General features: G+C 41.6%; 1 protein-coding gene across 10 annotated transcripts in view; it reads left to right on the top strand.

Moving 5' to 3' along the window:
• Positions 1–19,605, top strand: part of ARHGAP6 (Rho GTPase activating protein 6) — a 485,604-nt gene that overhangs the window by 446,721 nt on the left and 19,278 nt on the right. For all 10 annotated transcript variants that reach the window (XM_059910658.1, XM_059910657.1, XM_059910659.1 and 7 more), the window contains 3 exons: positions 778–928; positions 1,940–2,088; positions 9,064–9,243. In XM_059910658.1, coding sequence (XP_059766641.1) covers positions 778–928; positions 1,940–2,088; positions 9,064–9,243 — 480 coding nt within the window. The remainder of the gene's footprint in view (positions 1–777; positions 929–1,939; positions 2,089–9,063; positions 9,244–19,605) is intronic.

Here is a 19,605-nt window from a genome sequence, read left to right as displayed (position 1 = left end):
CACAGTAAGTGTGCAGTACATCTTTGTTGAATGAATGGATGAATGAATGACATAGCAAATGAACACTTACAGAAGTTTATTGCCTAGAGTACATTCATGAACTCACAAAATTATTTTAACAGCAGAGAACAAACAATACCTAAGAGAAGTTGAGCTGTCCAAGATGAAAATAGGGTGTAGAGTTATGACTCCCTTCTTGCTATTGTGTTTTCCTACTGTTATAAACGCTAAAGGACTGAGTATAATGATGAAAGCAGGAAATCTTCTTGGAAAATGTTAATAAGGCTACTTTGACAAATCTAAGGCAGATTTTATTTAGTTATTGTCATCTTTCAAGGCTTAGTCACAAATGGTTTATCAGGGTTTTTAATTTCATTGTTTGCAGAAATATCTCTTGGCTTTCTTGTCGAGTATTTCTGGAAAGTGTCAAAATTCCAACATGGTAAATTTGCTGACATGCAAAACCGCTGTATAATAGATTAATTCCTCCCTCCCACAGTTAGAATTGACCTAACCCCTTATACTTTTATTTAATAATTCATTTTAAATATATATATATATATATATATATATATATATATATATATATATATATTCATATTCATGGCTGGGTTTGCATAGACTCTGTAGATCAAGGCGACATGTTGTTTGCTCCTCCTTCTCGGGGTCTGGGTAAACTTAATACCAGATGCTGCATGTCATAGCACTTCTTTTGCTGGGCACTGAACATTGAGGTATGGTGTTCTGAGACTGCCACTTGAACCGTTGTTTTTCCAGTTACGTGAGGAATTTGACCGCGGGGTTGACGTCTCCCTGGAGGAAGAGCACAGCGTTCATGATGTGGCCGCCTTGTTGAAGGAGTTCCTGAGGGACATGCCGGACCCCCTTCTCACCAGGGAGCTGTACACAGCTTTCATCAATACTCTCTGTGCGTAATCCAGCCATTTGCAGGAACGTGTTCCTGGGTTACTGGGATGTCCCACTCATTCATCAAAACCTTATGCATGTGTTTTCTAATAGCTTTTTTTTGCCCTTATTTATCAGTCTCTAAAGAGCGGGCTATTTGGGGAATTTTCTGAGACTTACCCTGGGGAGAGTTAGCAAGTAGAAAGTTGCAATAAAACAAATGGAAGTAGCCAAGAAAAATTTGGGATGCCTTCAAACGACTCTAGGATAGTAGAAATTGCTATAAATTGATGCTTTGGAGTAACAGAGAGAGTTCACATTGAGTCTGTGCCTAAAAATGAGTTTGCATTTCTGGAACCTAGAGTGAGAAAGGGGGGGCAGGAAACATTCCAGGGAAAGCAGGATGGCATAGCCCAGCGTCAGTACTTTCAATGTGGCTGCTTCAGGGCTAGAGACACAGACCCCGCAGTGGAGAAAAGGACGGGGAGAGAGAGGAGGAACAACCAGAACTGTTTCAGCCTCCATGAATTTCTTCATCAATGCTACAGTTAAGATAGGATCACGAAAGAGAGAGAAGACACTGACATTGGGCCGTGTCTTGGTTACTGCCAAAAGTCTACCTCTTATACATTGCTCAACAGACAAGGGCCTCAAATGTGTTCTAAACTCAAATTCAAGAACATTCACAGATTCTCAGTCATTGTTAGCAAATAGTTAACAACCATGAAAGACTGTGATCCATAAAGTATGTGATGATTTATACCAGGGGAAGGAGGGAGGAGAAAGTAAGGGACATGAAGTTACCTTTCTAACCTGGATTATAATGATTTCTCTGGATGTTACATTTCCCCAGGTCGAACTTATCTTTCTATCCCTCATAGAACCTTACTGTTAAAGTGCTAAAGCAATGGGAGAGTGGGTGAAGGAATGAAATGTGACTTGCCTTGCTAATCCCTTCCTGAAGGCAGTTGAGCCTGAAGGGCGTGACTTCCCCCTTTGACTCACTTGGAGCGCGTCTTTTTGCCTTGCTTAGTGTTGGAGCCTGAGGAACAGCTGGGCACCTTGCAGCTCCTCATCTACCTTCTACCTCCCTGCAATTGCGACACGCTCCACCGCCTGCTGCAGTTCCTCTCCATCGTGGCCAGGCACGCTGAGGACAACGTCAGCAAAGACGGGCAAGAGGTGAGCACCCCACCGCCACCGCGACAGATGCTCTGGTTCTTCCTTTTTCCTGCTTTAAAAGGGAGAGCTAAAAAGTAATACAAATGGATGTCTATGCAAAAGAGAAACAGGCTCACAGACGTAGAAAACAAACGTGCGGTTACCAAACGGGAGACGGATGGGGGGAGGGATGAATTAGGGTCGTGGGATTAACAGATACAAACTACTATACATAAAGTAGATAAGCAACAAGCATATAGGGTATAGCACAGGGAATTATACCCACTGTCTTGTAATAACCTATAATGGGATATAATCTGTAAAAATACTGAATCACTACGCTGTACACCTGAAACTAACGCAATATTGTAAATCAACTATACTTCAACTTTTTTTTAAAAAAAAAAAGGGAGAGCTACCAATTTGGTCAGATGTTTCACCTGGAGAAAATGAAGCTTCCCTTTCCTGGCCTATGTGTCTATGTAGGAAGAGAACTAATGCAGGCTTTTTTGTCCCCCCTCTGGAGGGACCGTTCCTAAGAGCGCATTGGCCACTAACTTCCTTGTATGTTTCAAGGATGCTTCCACATGAGGCTGTCATTTTCCATGATGATGCTTTACTCAAGACCCTGAATTTCCATTTGTGTAAAGGAGACGAACATGAGCTACAGAGGTGCTTACAAGCATGAGAAAAATGGAGTAATGGAGGTGGCGGGAGATGGCTGTCCTTGTAACTCATTTGATCTGCTTCTTTAACTTGAAGCCCAAATATGATGTCACCTCTTCATTCTTCCATTTTATTCTGGAGCACCCATGTGCCCTATGGCTAGAAGTCTAGGATCTTCCTTTTTAGAGGTCCTTTCTCTCCTTCAACCCTCCCCCCAAAATAGGGACTGGCTCAGTGCAATGGAGGGTGGATCCTCCTTCAAAACCAGGTGGAGAAAGAACTGAAAAGTCAGATCTATTGACTGTTGCCATGTATCTCAATGCCACGTGGTACCAACTGCTAAAGACAGGTTCTGCACAGTCCTCTGGACCCTTTTGGGATGTTCTTGTTGGACCTGGCCCCCCATCTGAGGTCTTGGGCTCTGGTTCTCTTTGGTCATGCTCCTGTGCTTCAAGGTATTTTCCAGTGTCTCCCTTGGACAATTTTAAGTGACCTATTAGCCAGCAACCTATTTAATCCTTACCTTAACAAGAGGCCTGTTTCCCTTCTTGAAGCCATGCCATCATACTTCTCCCTGACCTTGGATTCCCCAGGAGATCTCAGACCCTTTAATATGTTAACATGCATTGTAAATCAACAAGAAGGAGCCAAAGGCATTCCAAGCTTACTTATCCCAGAAGCTTTTATTTTAAATCCTGTTAAGCAGAACTCAGCTGTGTTGTGGATTCATTTCTGTGTTTGTCAGATTTCTTTCCCGAAGGCCATGGTCATATGTATTTTTTTTCAGAAAGGCAATTCTCCCTTTCTTATCCTCATCCTCCCTATCAGTGTGAGAATGGAACTTTCCTGAGTTATCCATTTATCTCTATAGCAGTTATTAGTGAAACTTCTGCTGGCTTCAGGTTTCATAGTATGGCACTGCCACCTTCTTTCAGCAGACACAACTCTTCAATGGATATACTGTAGTTCTCATAATTGTTAAGTAGTTATATTACCCGTCTGGGTGTCAGCCTCTATTGACTATAGATATAAGAGAAGCTGTAGAATCATCTGCCTAATCATTGGGTCAAGACAGAGCCCTGTCTGGGTTCCTAGGTATGTCAATTGCCTCTCTGACGTTTCTTAAGTACTATGTGAGAAGAAAGTCGGGTCTTAGGTGATTAAGAAGGCATTGAGGAAAGCAAAATGTCCAGTTGAACTCACTCGTGCCTTTTTAAAATCATTTGCAGACATTCTTTCGGTCTAAATGCTGAACAAGACTGCATTGCGTATGGCAAAGAGGAGAAAATATTCTTGGATAGGTACCAATGGAACTTAGCATGCCGGAACACTAGCTGCCATTTATGTCTCTCCTACCACGTGCCGGCCGTGTGCTTGGGCCTTTATACATATATTATAGCTAATCCTCCATTGAGCAAGAGAGAGATCGTCGTCCCTGTGTTTCCGAGGTGGAAACTGAGGGCTGGAGGGGTTACGTAACTTACCCAGTGTTCCCCAGGGAGCCTCCACTTAACGCTTGTGCAAGTTGTGCATTTGTGCATTCATGACTCTGGGCGAGGTGCCGTGTCCCCCATAGTCAATGCAGATTTGCAGAGATATTAGGACAATATCCCAGCAGATGGCAGTAAAATATCTTGAGGAAGGGGTCCTTTTTCTAATTCACACAAAAGTGTCATATTGACTAGTAGTCGGTTCGGTCCCTTGACTAGCAAAGTCCCAGCTGTGCCTCAAACCCAAAGCAGTCTAACTTATGGAGAACAGAAATATAGAATAGCAAGTAGGAAAAAACAACTCTGCTGGAGGTCTAGCTCACAGTCTCCCGGCCTCCATACGATTGACCCTTGGGACCAGGTAATTCTGTGTTGTGTGGGTGCCCTGTGCATTGTGGGATGCTTATCAGCATCCCTGGCCTCTACTCACTTGATGCCAGTAGCAGCTCCCCCCGGCCCATGATGCTGCCCCAGTTGTGACAGCTGAAAGTGTCTCTAAACATTGCCAGGTTTCCCCGGGAAGGAGGGGGAGCTCAAAATCACCCCTGGTTGAGAACACTTGTTAGCTTTACAACTCACTGATCATGTGTTCTTGGACAAATCTATTCATCTTCCTCAACCTGGGTTTCCTTATCTGAACTTTGGAGATAAAATTTCTTCAACTGGCACTGCACAGTCATTGAGAAAACTAGTTTATTACAAGGAACATAAAAATATTCTGGTAACAGCAAAGTTGTACGGGAAGCAAGAGGTGACAAGGGTTTCTAGACACCCTTGACCTAAACCTTGAATCAAAATGAAGGACTAGTAACCAAAAATTAAAGCAACAGAGGAAATATGAGGAGAGCACTGCTTCTGTGAAATGGTTAGAAGCTACAGGAAAACAAGTAACTCCACAGCCATCTTGGACTAGAGTTAAGGCTGCAGTGTGGGAAAGTACTGATGAGGTCTGAGGGGAAATTGGACTATGTTCCCAGAGTACTGAATGCCTTTGTCAGGGGAAGGTGGCTGATTCTTTTAAGCCATGAATCTTTGAAAGGATTCGACTAAAGTGATATAACCTGTGTTTTAGATTGGTTAGAGACAGGAAGAGGGTGAGTTAGGAAGGTTTTGTAGGAATAGCAATATGGAAAACAGCAATTCACATTATAAATGTTTCCGTGTAAGAATGGCCTTGGTATTTGAATCACGCATGTTCTGAGCGCCTACTCTCTGTTCCTCTAAACCAGTGAGCATTGTTCAGGAATTTTCTAATTACCGTTCCCAGGATGCTGTGGCATCTAGGAGGTGGAGGGGGTAAAAACACAAGGCAAATATAGAATGAGAGAACACATGCAGAGTCACTGCAGAACTTCAGAGAAGAGGTGATGAACGTGGAGCAGAAAAGTTAGGAATGGCTTTGTGCCGGAGATTGAATTTAAACTACATATCAAAGGGCGTGTAGGGATTGAGTAAGCGGACCGCATAAGCATGGCATAGGGATGGGAATTAGCTGAAAACCCCTTCTGGTAGAAGTGAAAAGGGGAGGGAGAGGAACGAGAGAGAGGTTTTTTGTTCACGATTTTTGAAGTTGGTTTGGCATGAGCAGGTAAAGAATTCAGAGTGGGCAGATTGGAGTGAGACAAAAATTCAATTGTAAAATATAATCAAGAAAGCAAAGAATTTTTCAAGTTTCTCTCTTACCTATTTGTTAGTTTGTGCTAGATGTGTTACCTATCTGTTGGGTAGTTATTATGGGCTGCAACAGGAAGAAAACTGAATCAGAGTGTCAAGGAGCTTGGAGGCTCACCCAGGCTCTGCCAGCACCTTGCTATATGACCTTGTTTTTGTAAAGCAGAGGAAGAGGAAGGAAAACAGAGTTGGGGTAGGGGAAGGTCTGGGCTTCCTCCTCTATAAAATGAATGTAATATTTCTTTTCTAATAGGCGCTTAAACGTCAATGCATCACTAACTAATGAGATCTTAAAGATGTCCAAAAGAAAGACATTGAGAAAAATTATTGACTAGTCAGTGAGTGCCTTTGGAAGGGAAAATAGTGGTATTTTATTGAATGTTTTTGCTATCTTGTGTTTGGTTTGTCTTATTCCATTTTTTTTTAAGTTTGCTATTTGCTTTGCTCCTTAGGGGAAAAGAGAAATTCCCAAATGTAAGAAAGATTTCATTTCCTCTAGAAAGAATATTGCAGGGACATCATTGAAACCCCTTGAGCAGTGCTTTTTCAGGTTGTCTAAGAACTCCCCAGCATGGCATGGAATATGTGGTGTGAATGTACACTTTTTTTGGAGAGAGAGTCCATAGCTGGCCTCCAGTTCTTCAAAGAGTCTATGAGGCAAAAAAGAAGTTATGAACCACCGACACAAGGCCGGGATTACTGACCTCTGATGAGGTGCATGCCTCTAGCAAGTGGGAGTTTGGCTTTGGAACTGTAGCAGGACCCGTGCCTCGCTCCCCTCACCCTGGTCCCGGCCCGGCTTTGGAGCCAGTTTTCCCACATCCCCGCTCTGCCGGCTCTGCCAGCAAGAGTGAGCGGTGGGGGGCTGCCAGGAGCCCGGCTCTGGGCACCACTTCCCTCGTCTGTAAAATAAGGATGACAGCAGCAGCGGCTTCGGAAGCATATAGTGAGAGGGAATTGAAACAGCCTGTGGAAAGCCTCTAGCCCACTGACTCTACATCCTCAACTTAAAAAAAAAATTTATTTTATTGAAGTATAGCTGATTTACAATGTTGTGTTAATTTCTGCTGTACAGCAAAGTGATTCAGTTATATATGTGTTTATATATGTATATATTCTTTTTCATATTCTTTTCCATTATGGTTTATCCCAGGATACTGAATATAGTTCCCTGTGCTCTGCAGTAGGACTTTGTTGTTTATCCATTCTCTATATAATAGTTTGCATCTGCTAGTCTCAAATTCCCAATCTATCCCTCCCCCACCTACATGCTAAACTTTTAATATCAATAAATGTGAGCTCTTCATATTCGGATCAGAAATGCTCTAGGATGCTTATTTAGTAGAGATAAATGTTTTCCTGATAACATTTGGAAACATCACATTGGCTGACAATTAAATAATGAACCAAGCCCAAGTACACGTTATATTGTGCACTCTTGGGCAGTCATAGAGATAGATGATAGATAGATAGATGATAGATGGATAGATAGATATGCTGAAACATGGGGGGTAAGGGTAGAAGCCATCTGTGAGCAAGTCTCCTTTCCAGATTAAAAAACAATAAAATAAAACCAAAATGAAACAAAAAGGTGTTAACAAACCACAGCAGCGTGGTCTGCAGCTGGAATCTCTGTGCAGTTTTACAGAGGGATTGTATTGCATTCCCAGAATAGCAACAGGAGAAGGAGAGCGGAAACAGAGTTCTGGGTTGTCCTTGTACTAAACATTCTTTTCAAAGAAAACAAAATCTTCCATTTGATCATGTTGTTTTAAAAAATGAGAACACCCTGATATTACTTTAAGAGGGGAAGGGGAAGCACTCCAAATGCCTCTGAGTTCTAAAGGGATGAATTTGAAAATGGTGCATATTTGATTTTATCCTCAGCCATGAATTTCCAGGAAGAGAAATGAAAAATAACATGAAAACTTGTCAAGTTTTGTATCAGTGAAATGAAACAAAGAAAAAATGTAATTGAACAGTCGTACATTAAGGGCACTTTCTTGAAAATTCCCAGTGTTTACCACATGAAATCATTTCACTTGGCAGCAAACCTGAAAACAGCCTCGCCTTCTAAAAATAACACACCCCATGTGCCATGCTGGGCTTGCAGGGCTTGGTAGCCACGAGCTCGGGGCTCCACGGGACAAGGTCGGGACTCAGGAGGCTTCGTCTCACCTGTGAGTCAGGAATTTTATGCTGTGCATCCAGCTGCCTCTTGAAGGCTGTGCAGATCTTCCCAGGCAAAGGCTCCTCACCAAGCAGCCACAGTCCCCATGCTTTCCTGGGCATTCGTAGATTTTCAACTAATTTCAACAAGAGAAATAAAAATTGGCCTAGACCAGTGGTTCTCAACCAGGAGTAGTTTTGCCCCACAGGGGACATGTAGCAATGACTTTCACCTGGCCCTTGCCAGCCTTTCCTGCAGGACCTTCTGCCATGCTGAGTTTCCTGGCGGGCCTTGGCGTATTTTACATGTTTCTGTCTTTGCATATCGTGTTCTCACCACTGTGAAGGTGCCCTCTGTGCCAGTTCCTCTGCTTTTCAGCCCGGCAAACTCTATTCTCCTTCAAGGTTTTGTGCAAATATTGCCACCTCTTTGGAGTGTCCCTGGGGCCTCCAGAGTTGATAGTTTCATACTTTGTACTCAGTGCTTGTACTTGATAATTTTCTTTATCCTCTAGAATGTGAACCCTTTAAAATAAGGACTGGTTTGTGATCATTGTTGGAAAAACTTTAGAATAATCAGAATCCATGAAAAATGCCTAGCCTATGGTAGGTGCTGAGTGGATGGATTAATAGAGAGATGATGGATTGATGGATGAAGGGATAGATAGAGGGATGGATAAGATGGTCAGTTGGATGGATGGACATCAATATTTTTAAAGAGCAGACAGGATAGAAATTTTATATAGTACCAGTTTCACAAAAATAACAGTTATAAAATTTTACTCAGTATGCTATTGAGATGACCACTGAGCTATGAGCTTCAATTCAAGATATGAAGCAAAAGGAAAATGATGGTGCCCTTCGTGGATTCTGACAGAGATGATGTGGTCCTTGCAGAAAAAAAAAAAAGAGAAAGTAAAAAGGTTCTATTGATTATTGAACCACCTGGCATTTTGAAAAGCAAAAATCACAACAGTCCTTGTATTCTCTGCTTCTATAGGTCACTGGGAACAAAATGACATCTCTAAACTTGGCCACCATATTTGGACCCAACCTGCTGCACAAGCAGAAGTCGTCAGACAAGGAATTCTCGGTCCAGAGTTCAGCCCGGGCTGAAGAGAGCACAGCCGTCATTGCCGTGGTGCAGAAAATGATTGAAAATTATGAAGCCCTGTTCATGGTAAGTGGCCCTTCTTTGGCAAGACATCTCAGTCAACTGCCTATTGATTGCCTCTTGGTGGCATAGTGAAACTTAGGCACAGCACCTTCTGGTCCATAGTGCTGGTCATTAACTGAATTCATTGGAAGCCAGGCAGTTAATAGAAATTTACATACCTATGATGTCACTGTAAGTTTGTGATTCCATGTTTAAACAAACATATCCAAATTATAAATTTCATTTTGTTGTCTCCTAAACAATGGTCATGTTTTGGAATCATTTAATTCTTTATATAGCAGTGTCCTTGCCCCCAAAATTGATAAAACTCTTCTTTTTGGAACTATACGTGGCCCTCGTGAATTCATGTATTTATAACCATCCTCAGCAATGGCACCTCCTCCAAGGTCAATCTGGACATTTTGCGTCCTGCATGAAGCTTTACCTATCTTTCCTTTGTCCTTCTTGCATCACTTTGCCATGTCACTTCTCTGTCCCTTGAACCCTATTACTGTTCCTATTGATGTTTACCTTATTCAACACTGTGTTGAAGTCATTTTTGACTATTTCCCCTAGTAGATTATAAACGCATTTAAAACACAGACTGTGCCCTTGTTATCTCCTCTCTGTATCCTTTGTACACTTTTGGAAGGCCCTCCATCTGACAGGCACTCAGTAAATACTTTTTTGATTTGTGTTGAATTACCAGTTCCTGTTATCCTTCAAAAAACTGCATTGCTTGCTCCAACTTCCCTTGGATCATTGGAACAAATGCCAACTCTCTTCTATGTCTATTCACCACTCGTATTGCATGTCAAAATTTACAGGAACTTTCTCCATGATTCTTCTCCCATTTCTCTTTTGAATTTACAAATGCTCACCATAAATCTTACCTATTCCACTAGAGCCTTTTGTGGCTTCTTCAACCAAGTATGCTAGTTCCCTCTTTTGAATTTCCTTAATATTTTGTCTATATTTATCAAATGCCTTGCATTAGATTTATTTCCATCCTTGTCTTATATCAGTTATTTTTTGTGCATTTGAGAGCCAGTAGTTTCGAATATTTGCCCTCTCTGTCTCACCTTTGTGATCATGACCAAGTAATTCAATATTCAATAAGCATCAATTTCAGCTTTTGTGAAATGGGAAAAAATTAAAATATGACCCATTTCCTGGGGTGGTTCCCAGAGTCATTTGATATGCAAAAGCATTCTGCAAACTGCAAAATTCTATGCAAATGTTAATTAATAATTGTATTAGTTGGGCAACACAAGTTGGCTCAAATCTTAGTACTTCAGCACAACAGACATAAGTATCTTATTCACATAAAGTTTAATCAGATGTTTAGCGGACAGCGTCCCAGGTGGCGATTTAGGGACCCCAGCTCCTTGCACCTTGAGACTCTTCAGTCCCCTAGGACTTTATGGGCCAAACCTAGAAGGGACATCCATCATGCCCACTCCAGTCGCATTGGCCAGAGCTCTGCCACAAGCCACACTTAACTGCAAGGGAAGCTGAGAAATGTATTCCTGCTGGATGCCCAGGAGGAAGTGAAAATGGATTTCCACAGTGAAAAGTTCACTGAGGTAGAATGGTGTCTTGCTCCTCTTTGAGTCTCTGAGGCGCTGCCCATGTGTTGCATGCAGTAAGCTCTCAAAAAAAAAGTGGAAATTTTCATGAACTCTATATAAATTTCACCCTTCAGCCACAATCCTCATAATTAATTACATATTTGGATGAATCAGATGTCTGAATTTTTCAACATTTTCATCAAGTTTTAAGTCGTGTATCATCTTGCCAAGTAGTCTTGGCATACTTCATGCTCTCTAGATTTTTTTTTAAGACAAAATAATACCTCTTGTCAATCTTAATTCCATTCTCTAAATTCTGTATTCTAAACAAAGTTCTTTATATGAAACCAAACCATCAGGCGTTTCTTTTCACCTCAGATACTAACAGATCTCTTCCTGGCCTCCTTGAAAGTCCAGTTGCTGCCATTTTAGTTGTGCAATTCCTCTCCTTCCATTTCCTGCTGCCTGGATTATTAAGAACAGTAGAAGAACATCAATACTCCATCTTTTCCAACATTTTCCGAATCTGATCTTTGTTTGCCATTCCCTGTAGAGACTGATATCGAGATTCTCTTGGATAATAGCTCATATTTGTGTTCCCCAGTTGTGATCTATACTTCTCAACGAGGCCTTCCCTGGTCACCTTGTCTAAAATCTAGCCTCCCTACCACACCACCAGCATACACACACATCCTCACTTCCTATTCCCTTTCCCTGCCTTTTCTTCTTAGCACTTACCATTACCAATAAGGGTTTTACTAATTTCTTTTGTTTGTGTTTCCCCATTAGAATGTGAGCTCCCTGACAGGGTGAATTTTTGCTCATTTCCACCTAACTTTCTTTACTGCATTACCCCTATGCCTGGTACATGGTAGAAACACAAGAAACACTGGTCGAATTAATGAATGACTCATTGGTGGCTCTGTGACGTATGATTTCCATATTACTAATCCTTACTCCTTATACTTATGAAAAGGTTTGGGCATGGAGGATAAAAGGTATTAAGAATACCTTTCTCAGAGTAAGTTAACCATTAACGTAAGCATTCTTGATCTCCTTAGACAGATTATGGGAATTATGTGTTGAGGAAAGGGACAAAGAAGTAGGATGAGAGGTAGGACAAAGATCCCAAGCCTGTGTCAATTAAAAGAAAACTGGCTCTGGAACCAGAAAACTTTGCTATAGTCCTATCTTTACTATACATTAGCTGTGTGACCTCATCTTCTTAGATTTCCATTGCTTTAGTTATCAAAGGACTAGGTTAGAATGAATGATAACCAAGATCCCTTCTAGTTCTAAAATCTGCATGGTGCTATGCCCTAGCCCTAGCTTCACCTCTTTTTTTAAATTAATCTCCTCACTTTGTAGATTCTTTTGGCATATTTGGCATTTCAGAATCTAGTTTGTTATACCAAAGCTGGTGGCTGGTTGGCAAAGCAGGTCTGTGTGGATGGACAAAAATTCAATCATGTAGATAGCTGTTTCATTTTGTTTTGTTTTAAGACGCTTTCAGAATTAGCACAGTAATTCCAAACAAGGAAGGATGAAGCTAGACAGGACCTGACGGTTAAAGGTCGTTAGCAGTTGTGCTGTCTCACAGTCCTTGGAAGGGTTTACAAGCTCGGAGAGGGAGGCATCGCTTCCCACTGGCATCAGAAAGGAAGACTCGTTAGAAAAGGTGGCTGTGAGTTTGTCCTTGAAGGCAGAGTGCATCCTAGAAGCAGCGATTCCATTGAAGAACTGATGGAAGGGATATAAAACCCCACAGAGGCCTGGCAGGGACCCAAAGCTTGTTCTGAGTGTTATAATGTCCTTCATTTCCTCATGTTGGACTGCCTCTCCCAAGTGGCCAGTATCCGAGTTAATGGGAAAGGACAGAAAAGAACCTGGCTTGGTCCCATAATACAGAAAAGATAACCAGATTTAGAGGCTGACACACAGTTCGAGAGTGTGGCTAGGCCAGTCTTTTTACCAGTGGTTTGCTTTTCAGGCACTGGGTTAGAAATCCTAGAGCTAGAAAGAGGTCATGATAACAGCCATCATGATCACTCTAGCAAGAGACCAAGGCAGCAGATCATAATTGTGGTTCACCAACTTGAACGTGCAACAGTCGCAAGAAAAATTTGTCAGACATTCAGATTCCTGGGCTGCACTCTAGAGAATCAAACTTAGTAGCACTGAGATGGGGCCCAGAATTGTGTACTTTCTAATGAATACCTCCAGGGCATTCTGATAGTTTCCTAACCACATCTTGGGAAAACCACATCTTGGGAAACTCCCAAGATGGTGGGAAGACCGTGAGCTTTGGAATCAGCTCCCAGAATTCAAATCTCTGCTCAGCTATGTATTTGCTATGTGATCTTGGCCCTATGCTTACCTTCCCTAAGTCTTCATTTTTTCTGTTGAAAAAAAAAATGAGATGAAGCTTTACAGGATGATTCTGAGAATTAGAAATGACATCCTAAGGCACTTAGGACAGGAACTGACATATACTAGGGACTCCAAAAAAAAAAAAAAGAGAGAGAGAGAGAGAGAGATCACTGCTATTATTATAAGAAATTGATCAGGTGCCTGCCCTATCAAAGCACCTCCAGGTGTCGCCTTCGCAGTAAAACCTACCCTCACCACGCTGTGTAACACTGCGACCTGCTCCCACACATATATACTCTTAGTCTTTATTCTTCTCTTTCTTTTAGCTCTAGCACTTATCACCTTCAGCTCACTGTATATTTATTTATTATGCTTGTTGAAACCTAATAGAATGCAAACTTTATGAAGGCAGGGATTTTTGTTTGTTTTATTCACTGATATCCACAGCACCTGGAAAGTACTTGGCAGAAAATGGGTGCTCGGTAAGTATTTGTTACAAAAACATACTGCGATAATGTATTGCTAGAGAAACATGCATTTTTGTTGTTTGTTTGTTTGTTTTTGGTTTGGTGCCCATACTCCTTAGATCCCCCAACCTTTAAATCATAACCCTCCATTTCTGATATCAACGACTATCTAAAAATTGGAAAACATAAAATGATGCTCTCTCTGGGAACACTGGAAATAAAAGAGAAGAATCATGCATATCTAGAAATGGTCAGTGTTATCACTGTGAGGCAGAAAGCATTCACCGACTCAATCATGAACACATTAATTGTTCTGAAAGTTGTGGCTTCTGTAATTGATGTCGGAAATGCCAGAGAAAATTCATCGTGGCTCTTGGAATTACTAAGAGCTTCAGAGCAGAGTGGAGAAAACCGTCAGCTCAGTCTCAGGGCTGATACTACTAGGGCTTCTTTTTTGGAGAGAGGGAAAGAGGAGAAGGCACCGCCCTTGTGGGCTGATGGAAAGTGCCGAGCGCTGTGGAGATGTGGGAACGCCGGCGCGTTCCCACCCTGCTGATTGGTCAGCCTGAGCTGGGGATCAGCATAGCGCACGTGGGAAATTTCGAATGAGAACTGCTGGGAGCAAGGGTCAGAGGCTGTGACCAGGATTCCAAGCTCAGAAGCCAAGCTTTGCTCTGTGTTCTCTTCTTTCCCGGCACAAATTACATTTTCTTCAAACTTCTCTCACATGCCAAGTCAAAAGGAGTCAAGCAGTAATCCAGGTCATCAAACAAGAGACCACCCCCATCCAGATAATTATATATGATTTCCATTTCCCTTTTTATATAACCACTGTTTTTAAAATAACCACTGTTTGTGTGCCAGGGGTCGGGCTAGTCATTATGTACATCATCAGCTTATTCTCAATTGCACCACCGTTTCACCAGGAGCAAGCCAAGATCGTTCGCCCAAGTGATGCAGCAACTAAGTGGATTATCTCTGCAGTGTGACGCCTCCCCTCACAAAAGATGAGGTGCTTTAATGTGACGTCTCAGATATGGATTCATTTGGCTGGGGCTGGGCGGGGGAGAATATTTTAACCTGTTTGAAAATGGGGCGGAAAGGGGACCTTCAACAGCATTAATCCCTCTGGACTGATCATAACACCCACCCACTTGGTGTCCAGGCCAGCAGATGGCTGTGAGAGCCTGCTCACCTTGCCCTGTCTGTAGTGACAGAATGCATGTACTGTTGGTGACACACGCAGGTGGAGAGGGGCAGAAGCGTATTACACCTGAGCCGTTTCCATCTCCTTTAACCTGTTGCCGTGGAGCAAAGACTGCTCCTTGCTCTCCACCTTCCTCGAGTCATCCCGCATCACAGCTCCATGAGTCCGGGGCTCTTCGACTAGATTTGTTCAATAATGCGCCCCAATTGCCAAAAACGCTGCCTGGCATGTGTCAGGCACGTGAGAAAAATTTCTTGAACTTAACGCATTCTGGCCCTTTAAGTGCACTGAGACCTCCTTATATAATATTAAGCCATCCTCCACACCAGAGCTACACAAAAGTTCTAGGCTGGGCCTGCCCATGTTTGAGCTTTTGCTCCCATAAATAGCCATAGTGATTTCTCTCGGTGTGTTTGTTAGCTTAAAAAAAATATCATCATGACTTCCAATGACATTTACTTCTGCTGGGGACTGTTAGAGTTTTAAATGCAAAGCGTCCTTCTTGGTTCAGTGCCAAGTGGTGGACTGGTGTGAAACACCTACACAAGTATAGTACAGTAGGACTGGGTCCTGGGAAGTGCTCTTTCAGATGCCCTTAATGGTTTGTTATGGTGACTTAGTAAATGGAGAAAACTCAAACCATTTTTCACTCTCTCTGGTTTATGGAATAAAATACATCATAGCAGTTATACCCTAGGCAATCATTCAAGGTTTTGTCTTTAATTTGATAGGGTGGATTTTAATTGTGACAGTTTTATTCCTTCATATGTGCAGTGTTTACATTTTTTCTCTGAAGCAGGACAGTCCAAAGTTCTTTTGATTTTTGAAATAGCATTATCCTTTGAAGGAATATATGAAAATCTAAGGAGTTGAGTCTCCAGATAAAAACAACCATAAATGGTACCCTTAGAAGTTATCTAAAGTTACTAAATAGTTGACTAAAACACAGGAGATTTTTTTTAACATCTTTATTGGAGTACAATTGCTTTACAATGGTGTGTTAGTTTCTGCTGTATAACAAAGTGAATCAGCTATACATATACATATATTCCCATTTCTCCTCCCTCTTGTGTCTCCCTCCCACCCTCCCTATCCCACCCCTCTAGGTGGAAACAAAGCACCGAGCTGATCTCCCTGTGCCATGAAACGCAGTAGAGATTTTGATTTGAAACAATAAATTGTAAGGGAAGAAGCCCTTTGGGATGGGTTTGCTTCCTTCATTTAAATGTCCAGAATTGGTTGATTAAAAAAAGTAATATGTTTTTCACGATCCTACTCCTTAGTTTTCATTTCACTATATACAAAATTCCAGAAGAAAAAAAATCTTGATTATTGAGTCATACGTTTCATTTTTAGAGTTTTTCTGTTAATGGAAACAGTAGTTTAAGAACTTGTTAGAAAAATTCTGGTGCACCTCAGTTGGGAAAGGAAATTTATCTTCCAACTCTAGAAATGAGTAGCAAGGAAATTTTGCTAGAACCTGACATTGGTACTAGTTATAAGTAGAGAGAAGCATCTAGACAAAGGCAACATAACCAGTGTACACCATGAAGACCAATAATTCTGGGTTATTTTTTATTATTATTTGTAGCCATTCCAACAACATTTATTCAGCATCCATTGCATAGAAAGCACCACCCTACCCTGTGTTCTGGAAGAGTATAAAATTGATTGAGTGAGTGAGTGGGTGAAAGGTCATGGATATGCAGGTAGGAGTTTCAACTGCAAGGTGGAGAACAATCAACTATAGGTGTTGGCAAACATCAGGACTTATTATCTCACATAATAAGAAGTCTGGGGGCACAATTTTAGCGGCTCACTTGCACTTATGCTCTCTCTGGTCCGCCATCTTCAGCTGCAAGAGACCACAGTCATTTCCAGCACCTCTTGCAGCCATTATCACATCCAGTCACAAAGAAAGATGTTTTCTCTCCTGCACCTCTTGTCAATATGGAGGAAAACCTTCTCCAGAAGCTTCTATAAGACCCCCCCCCCTTAGGGTACCTTGGCCAGGATTGGCTCATATGATCTTGGCCTAGCTGTGAAAGGAGGTCAGCTGACAGAGAACTGCAACCTTAGGACCCTCTATCAGTTCTAGGTGGTCAAGTCAGATAATCCCTGCCTTCTGATGATGTGACCAGCCCAAAGACTTGAGGTCTGGCACAGGAGAAAAAGCCAAAAGGGAGAAGCTACATAGAGTCTGGCTTCAAGACCATTGCAATTGAGGGGCCAAGAGGTCATACACTGTAACTCTAGAAATCAAGGGGTGGTCAAGAACGGAGACATATCGAGAGGAAATCCCATAGCTTAGTTACCCACCAGAAGTGTTAGGCAAAAGAGAAGAATGATGTTTCTTTGCAAGCACACAGGATAAGAGGTGGAAATTGATAGCCGTTAGTCAAGAAAGAAATCTCAGAACAAACATTGACCATCTCCAAGTTATCTGCTTTTATTATTTTCTTTTAAGTGTTTAACTTATTATTTTGTCTATTTCCAATAAAATCTTTTATTATAAAGTTCTTTGCAACTGGTCAGGTACTTTCAAATTTGTTAGCCCTTTTGATCCCCATAACATCTCCATAAAGGCAAAGAGAACAGATAGGATATGCCTGGATTTTCAGATTCAGGAATAGAATCCTAAAGAAGATGGTCGATGTGTCCAAGTTTATATTAATTATAAGCAGCAGAGCCAAAACGGGACCTCGGGAACTATCGATTCTTTGTCAGATATTCTTTCGACAGCATCCTAATTACTGAAAAGGAATGCATATGTGAATGGTCTGCGTGGATATTTCTTCTTACTTACTGTAAGCTGCTGTTTCTATTCAGCTCATTCCCCTGACTTTAGTTTCTCTATTAAGTATCTAAATTAATAGAAAATGAATGCTCATCCAATTGAACTGATCCAGTAGTTTGAAATTTTTATTAAATAATAGGAAATGAAATGTGCAAATGTGGACAAAGATGACAGGGATTATTGGGAAAACAGCACTGGATGCTGTAGTATGAATATTAAAAGTCAGTACCAGGCATCGTTTCAAATTCCCTACCTTCATTTTCCCACTGGGTTCAATTTTCTGAACCATTCCTTTATTAAAAAACAAAAACAAATGTGGTTTTTATTTATTTATTTATTTATTTATTTATTTTTGGCTGTGTTGGGTCTTCGTTTCTGTGCGAGGGCTTTCTCCAGTTGCCGCGAGCGGGGACCACTCTTCATTGCGGTGCGCGGGCCCCTCACCGTCGCGGCCTCTCATTGCGGAGCACAGGCTCCAGACGCACAGGCTCAGTAGTTGTGGCTCACGGGCCCAGTTGCTCCGCGCCATGTGGGATCTTCCCAGACCAGGGCTCGAACCCGTGTCCCCTGCATTGGCAGGCAGATTCTCAACCACTACGCCACCAGGGAAGCCCACAAATGTGGTTTTATCATATGAATTTTGGAAGCTGCCTTAAATCAAAATGGGCTCTAAATAAGCTAATTAAAATAATGGATTATGTACACTGTAGTCAGTCTTGCATAATGCATAGGGAAGTATTACCTACTCTTCCTGCAATACATGGATGCACATTTTTAAGCTATATTTTTTCACTTATTTGTAAATAGTGTCTCCAAGCCAAAGTGGTATCCTGAGTCTTTTGAAAAGAAACCGTAGATAGGTTTATAGCACTGACCCTTTCTATTTGCATTTGTTACCAAGTAAAGGTCACATATGCTACAGAAAATAAGCCTCAGTAATTATAATTGGTTGGGAATAAAGCCTAGCTGAATGAGTAAAAACTCTGAATTGCAGAAATTATGCTATTTCTGCAAAACTTTATGGCAAGTTATTTTCAGATAATGATCCTTCCTGTAACCTATTCTAATAATGTATCTGAGTTGATAATTTATCATTAGACACACCATATACTCTCAGAGAACTAATATTGTGATGTGTGCACCACTCTGAAGGCCATGAACTCCAGTTGTTTATTCTTAGTGGGAATGGATTGGTGCTTGGAGCAAAATTTTTTATTACATGTCTAAGCATAGGAAATTTTAAACCAACTGGACAAAAATAGAAATAGTCTTCCTAATTTGCTCATGGAAGATTCTTTTAAAAAAATTCAATATATACATTTTTGGCCTATATTATTTTTTGCTTTGCTGTTCATTTTTTTTAATGAGTTCTCTCTCTCTTCTCGTTTGCACCCTTTGAATATTACTTTTGGAAAAACTGATGTAGTCAAGTATATCTGTTGGGTCATGTTGTTTGTCAAAATTATCAGTCTTTTTATTTATTTAATGTATTCAATATAGTAAGAGAACAATCTCTCAGCCTGGACCTAAAAGTCCTACCCCTTCTCTTCTCCTTCCATTCTCATTCCCAGGCATTGCATTTGGTCACAGAGCTTTAAATACCATCTATATGTGTCCCCCAAATCTCTATGTTCAGCCCAGGACTCCCCCTTAACCCCAGATCCTTATTCCCGATCACCTACTAGATCTTTCCTTCATTTGGATGTCTCACAGGCCTCTCAGTCTTATACCAAAGCCACAGCCCTAATCTTGACCCCCAGCCTCCTCCTTGTCCTGCAGCTTCTCTACATCAGTTAACAGCAACCCCATCCTTCCCGGTGCCTAGGCCCCAAACGTTGAAGTCATCCTCTCTTCTTCTTCCTCTCCCACTCCCTCTCCCTCTTCCTTCTCTCTCTCTCCATCCAGTCAATTAGCTAATGCTACCGTCTCTACCTTCACTGTCTCCAGGATCCAGATATTTCTCATCCACTCACC

Source organism: Balaenoptera ricei, chromosome X, assembly GCF_028023285.1.
Source record: "Balaenoptera ricei isolate mBalRic1 chromosome X, mBalRic1.hap2, whole genome shotgun sequence".
NCBI classification, from domain to species: Eukaryota; Metazoa; Chordata; class Mammalia; order Artiodactyla; family Balaenopteridae; genus Balaenoptera; species Balaenoptera ricei.
The sequence above is the reverse complement of the archived record's forward strand: the minus strand, read 5'-3'. Positions and strand labels throughout refer to the sequence as shown.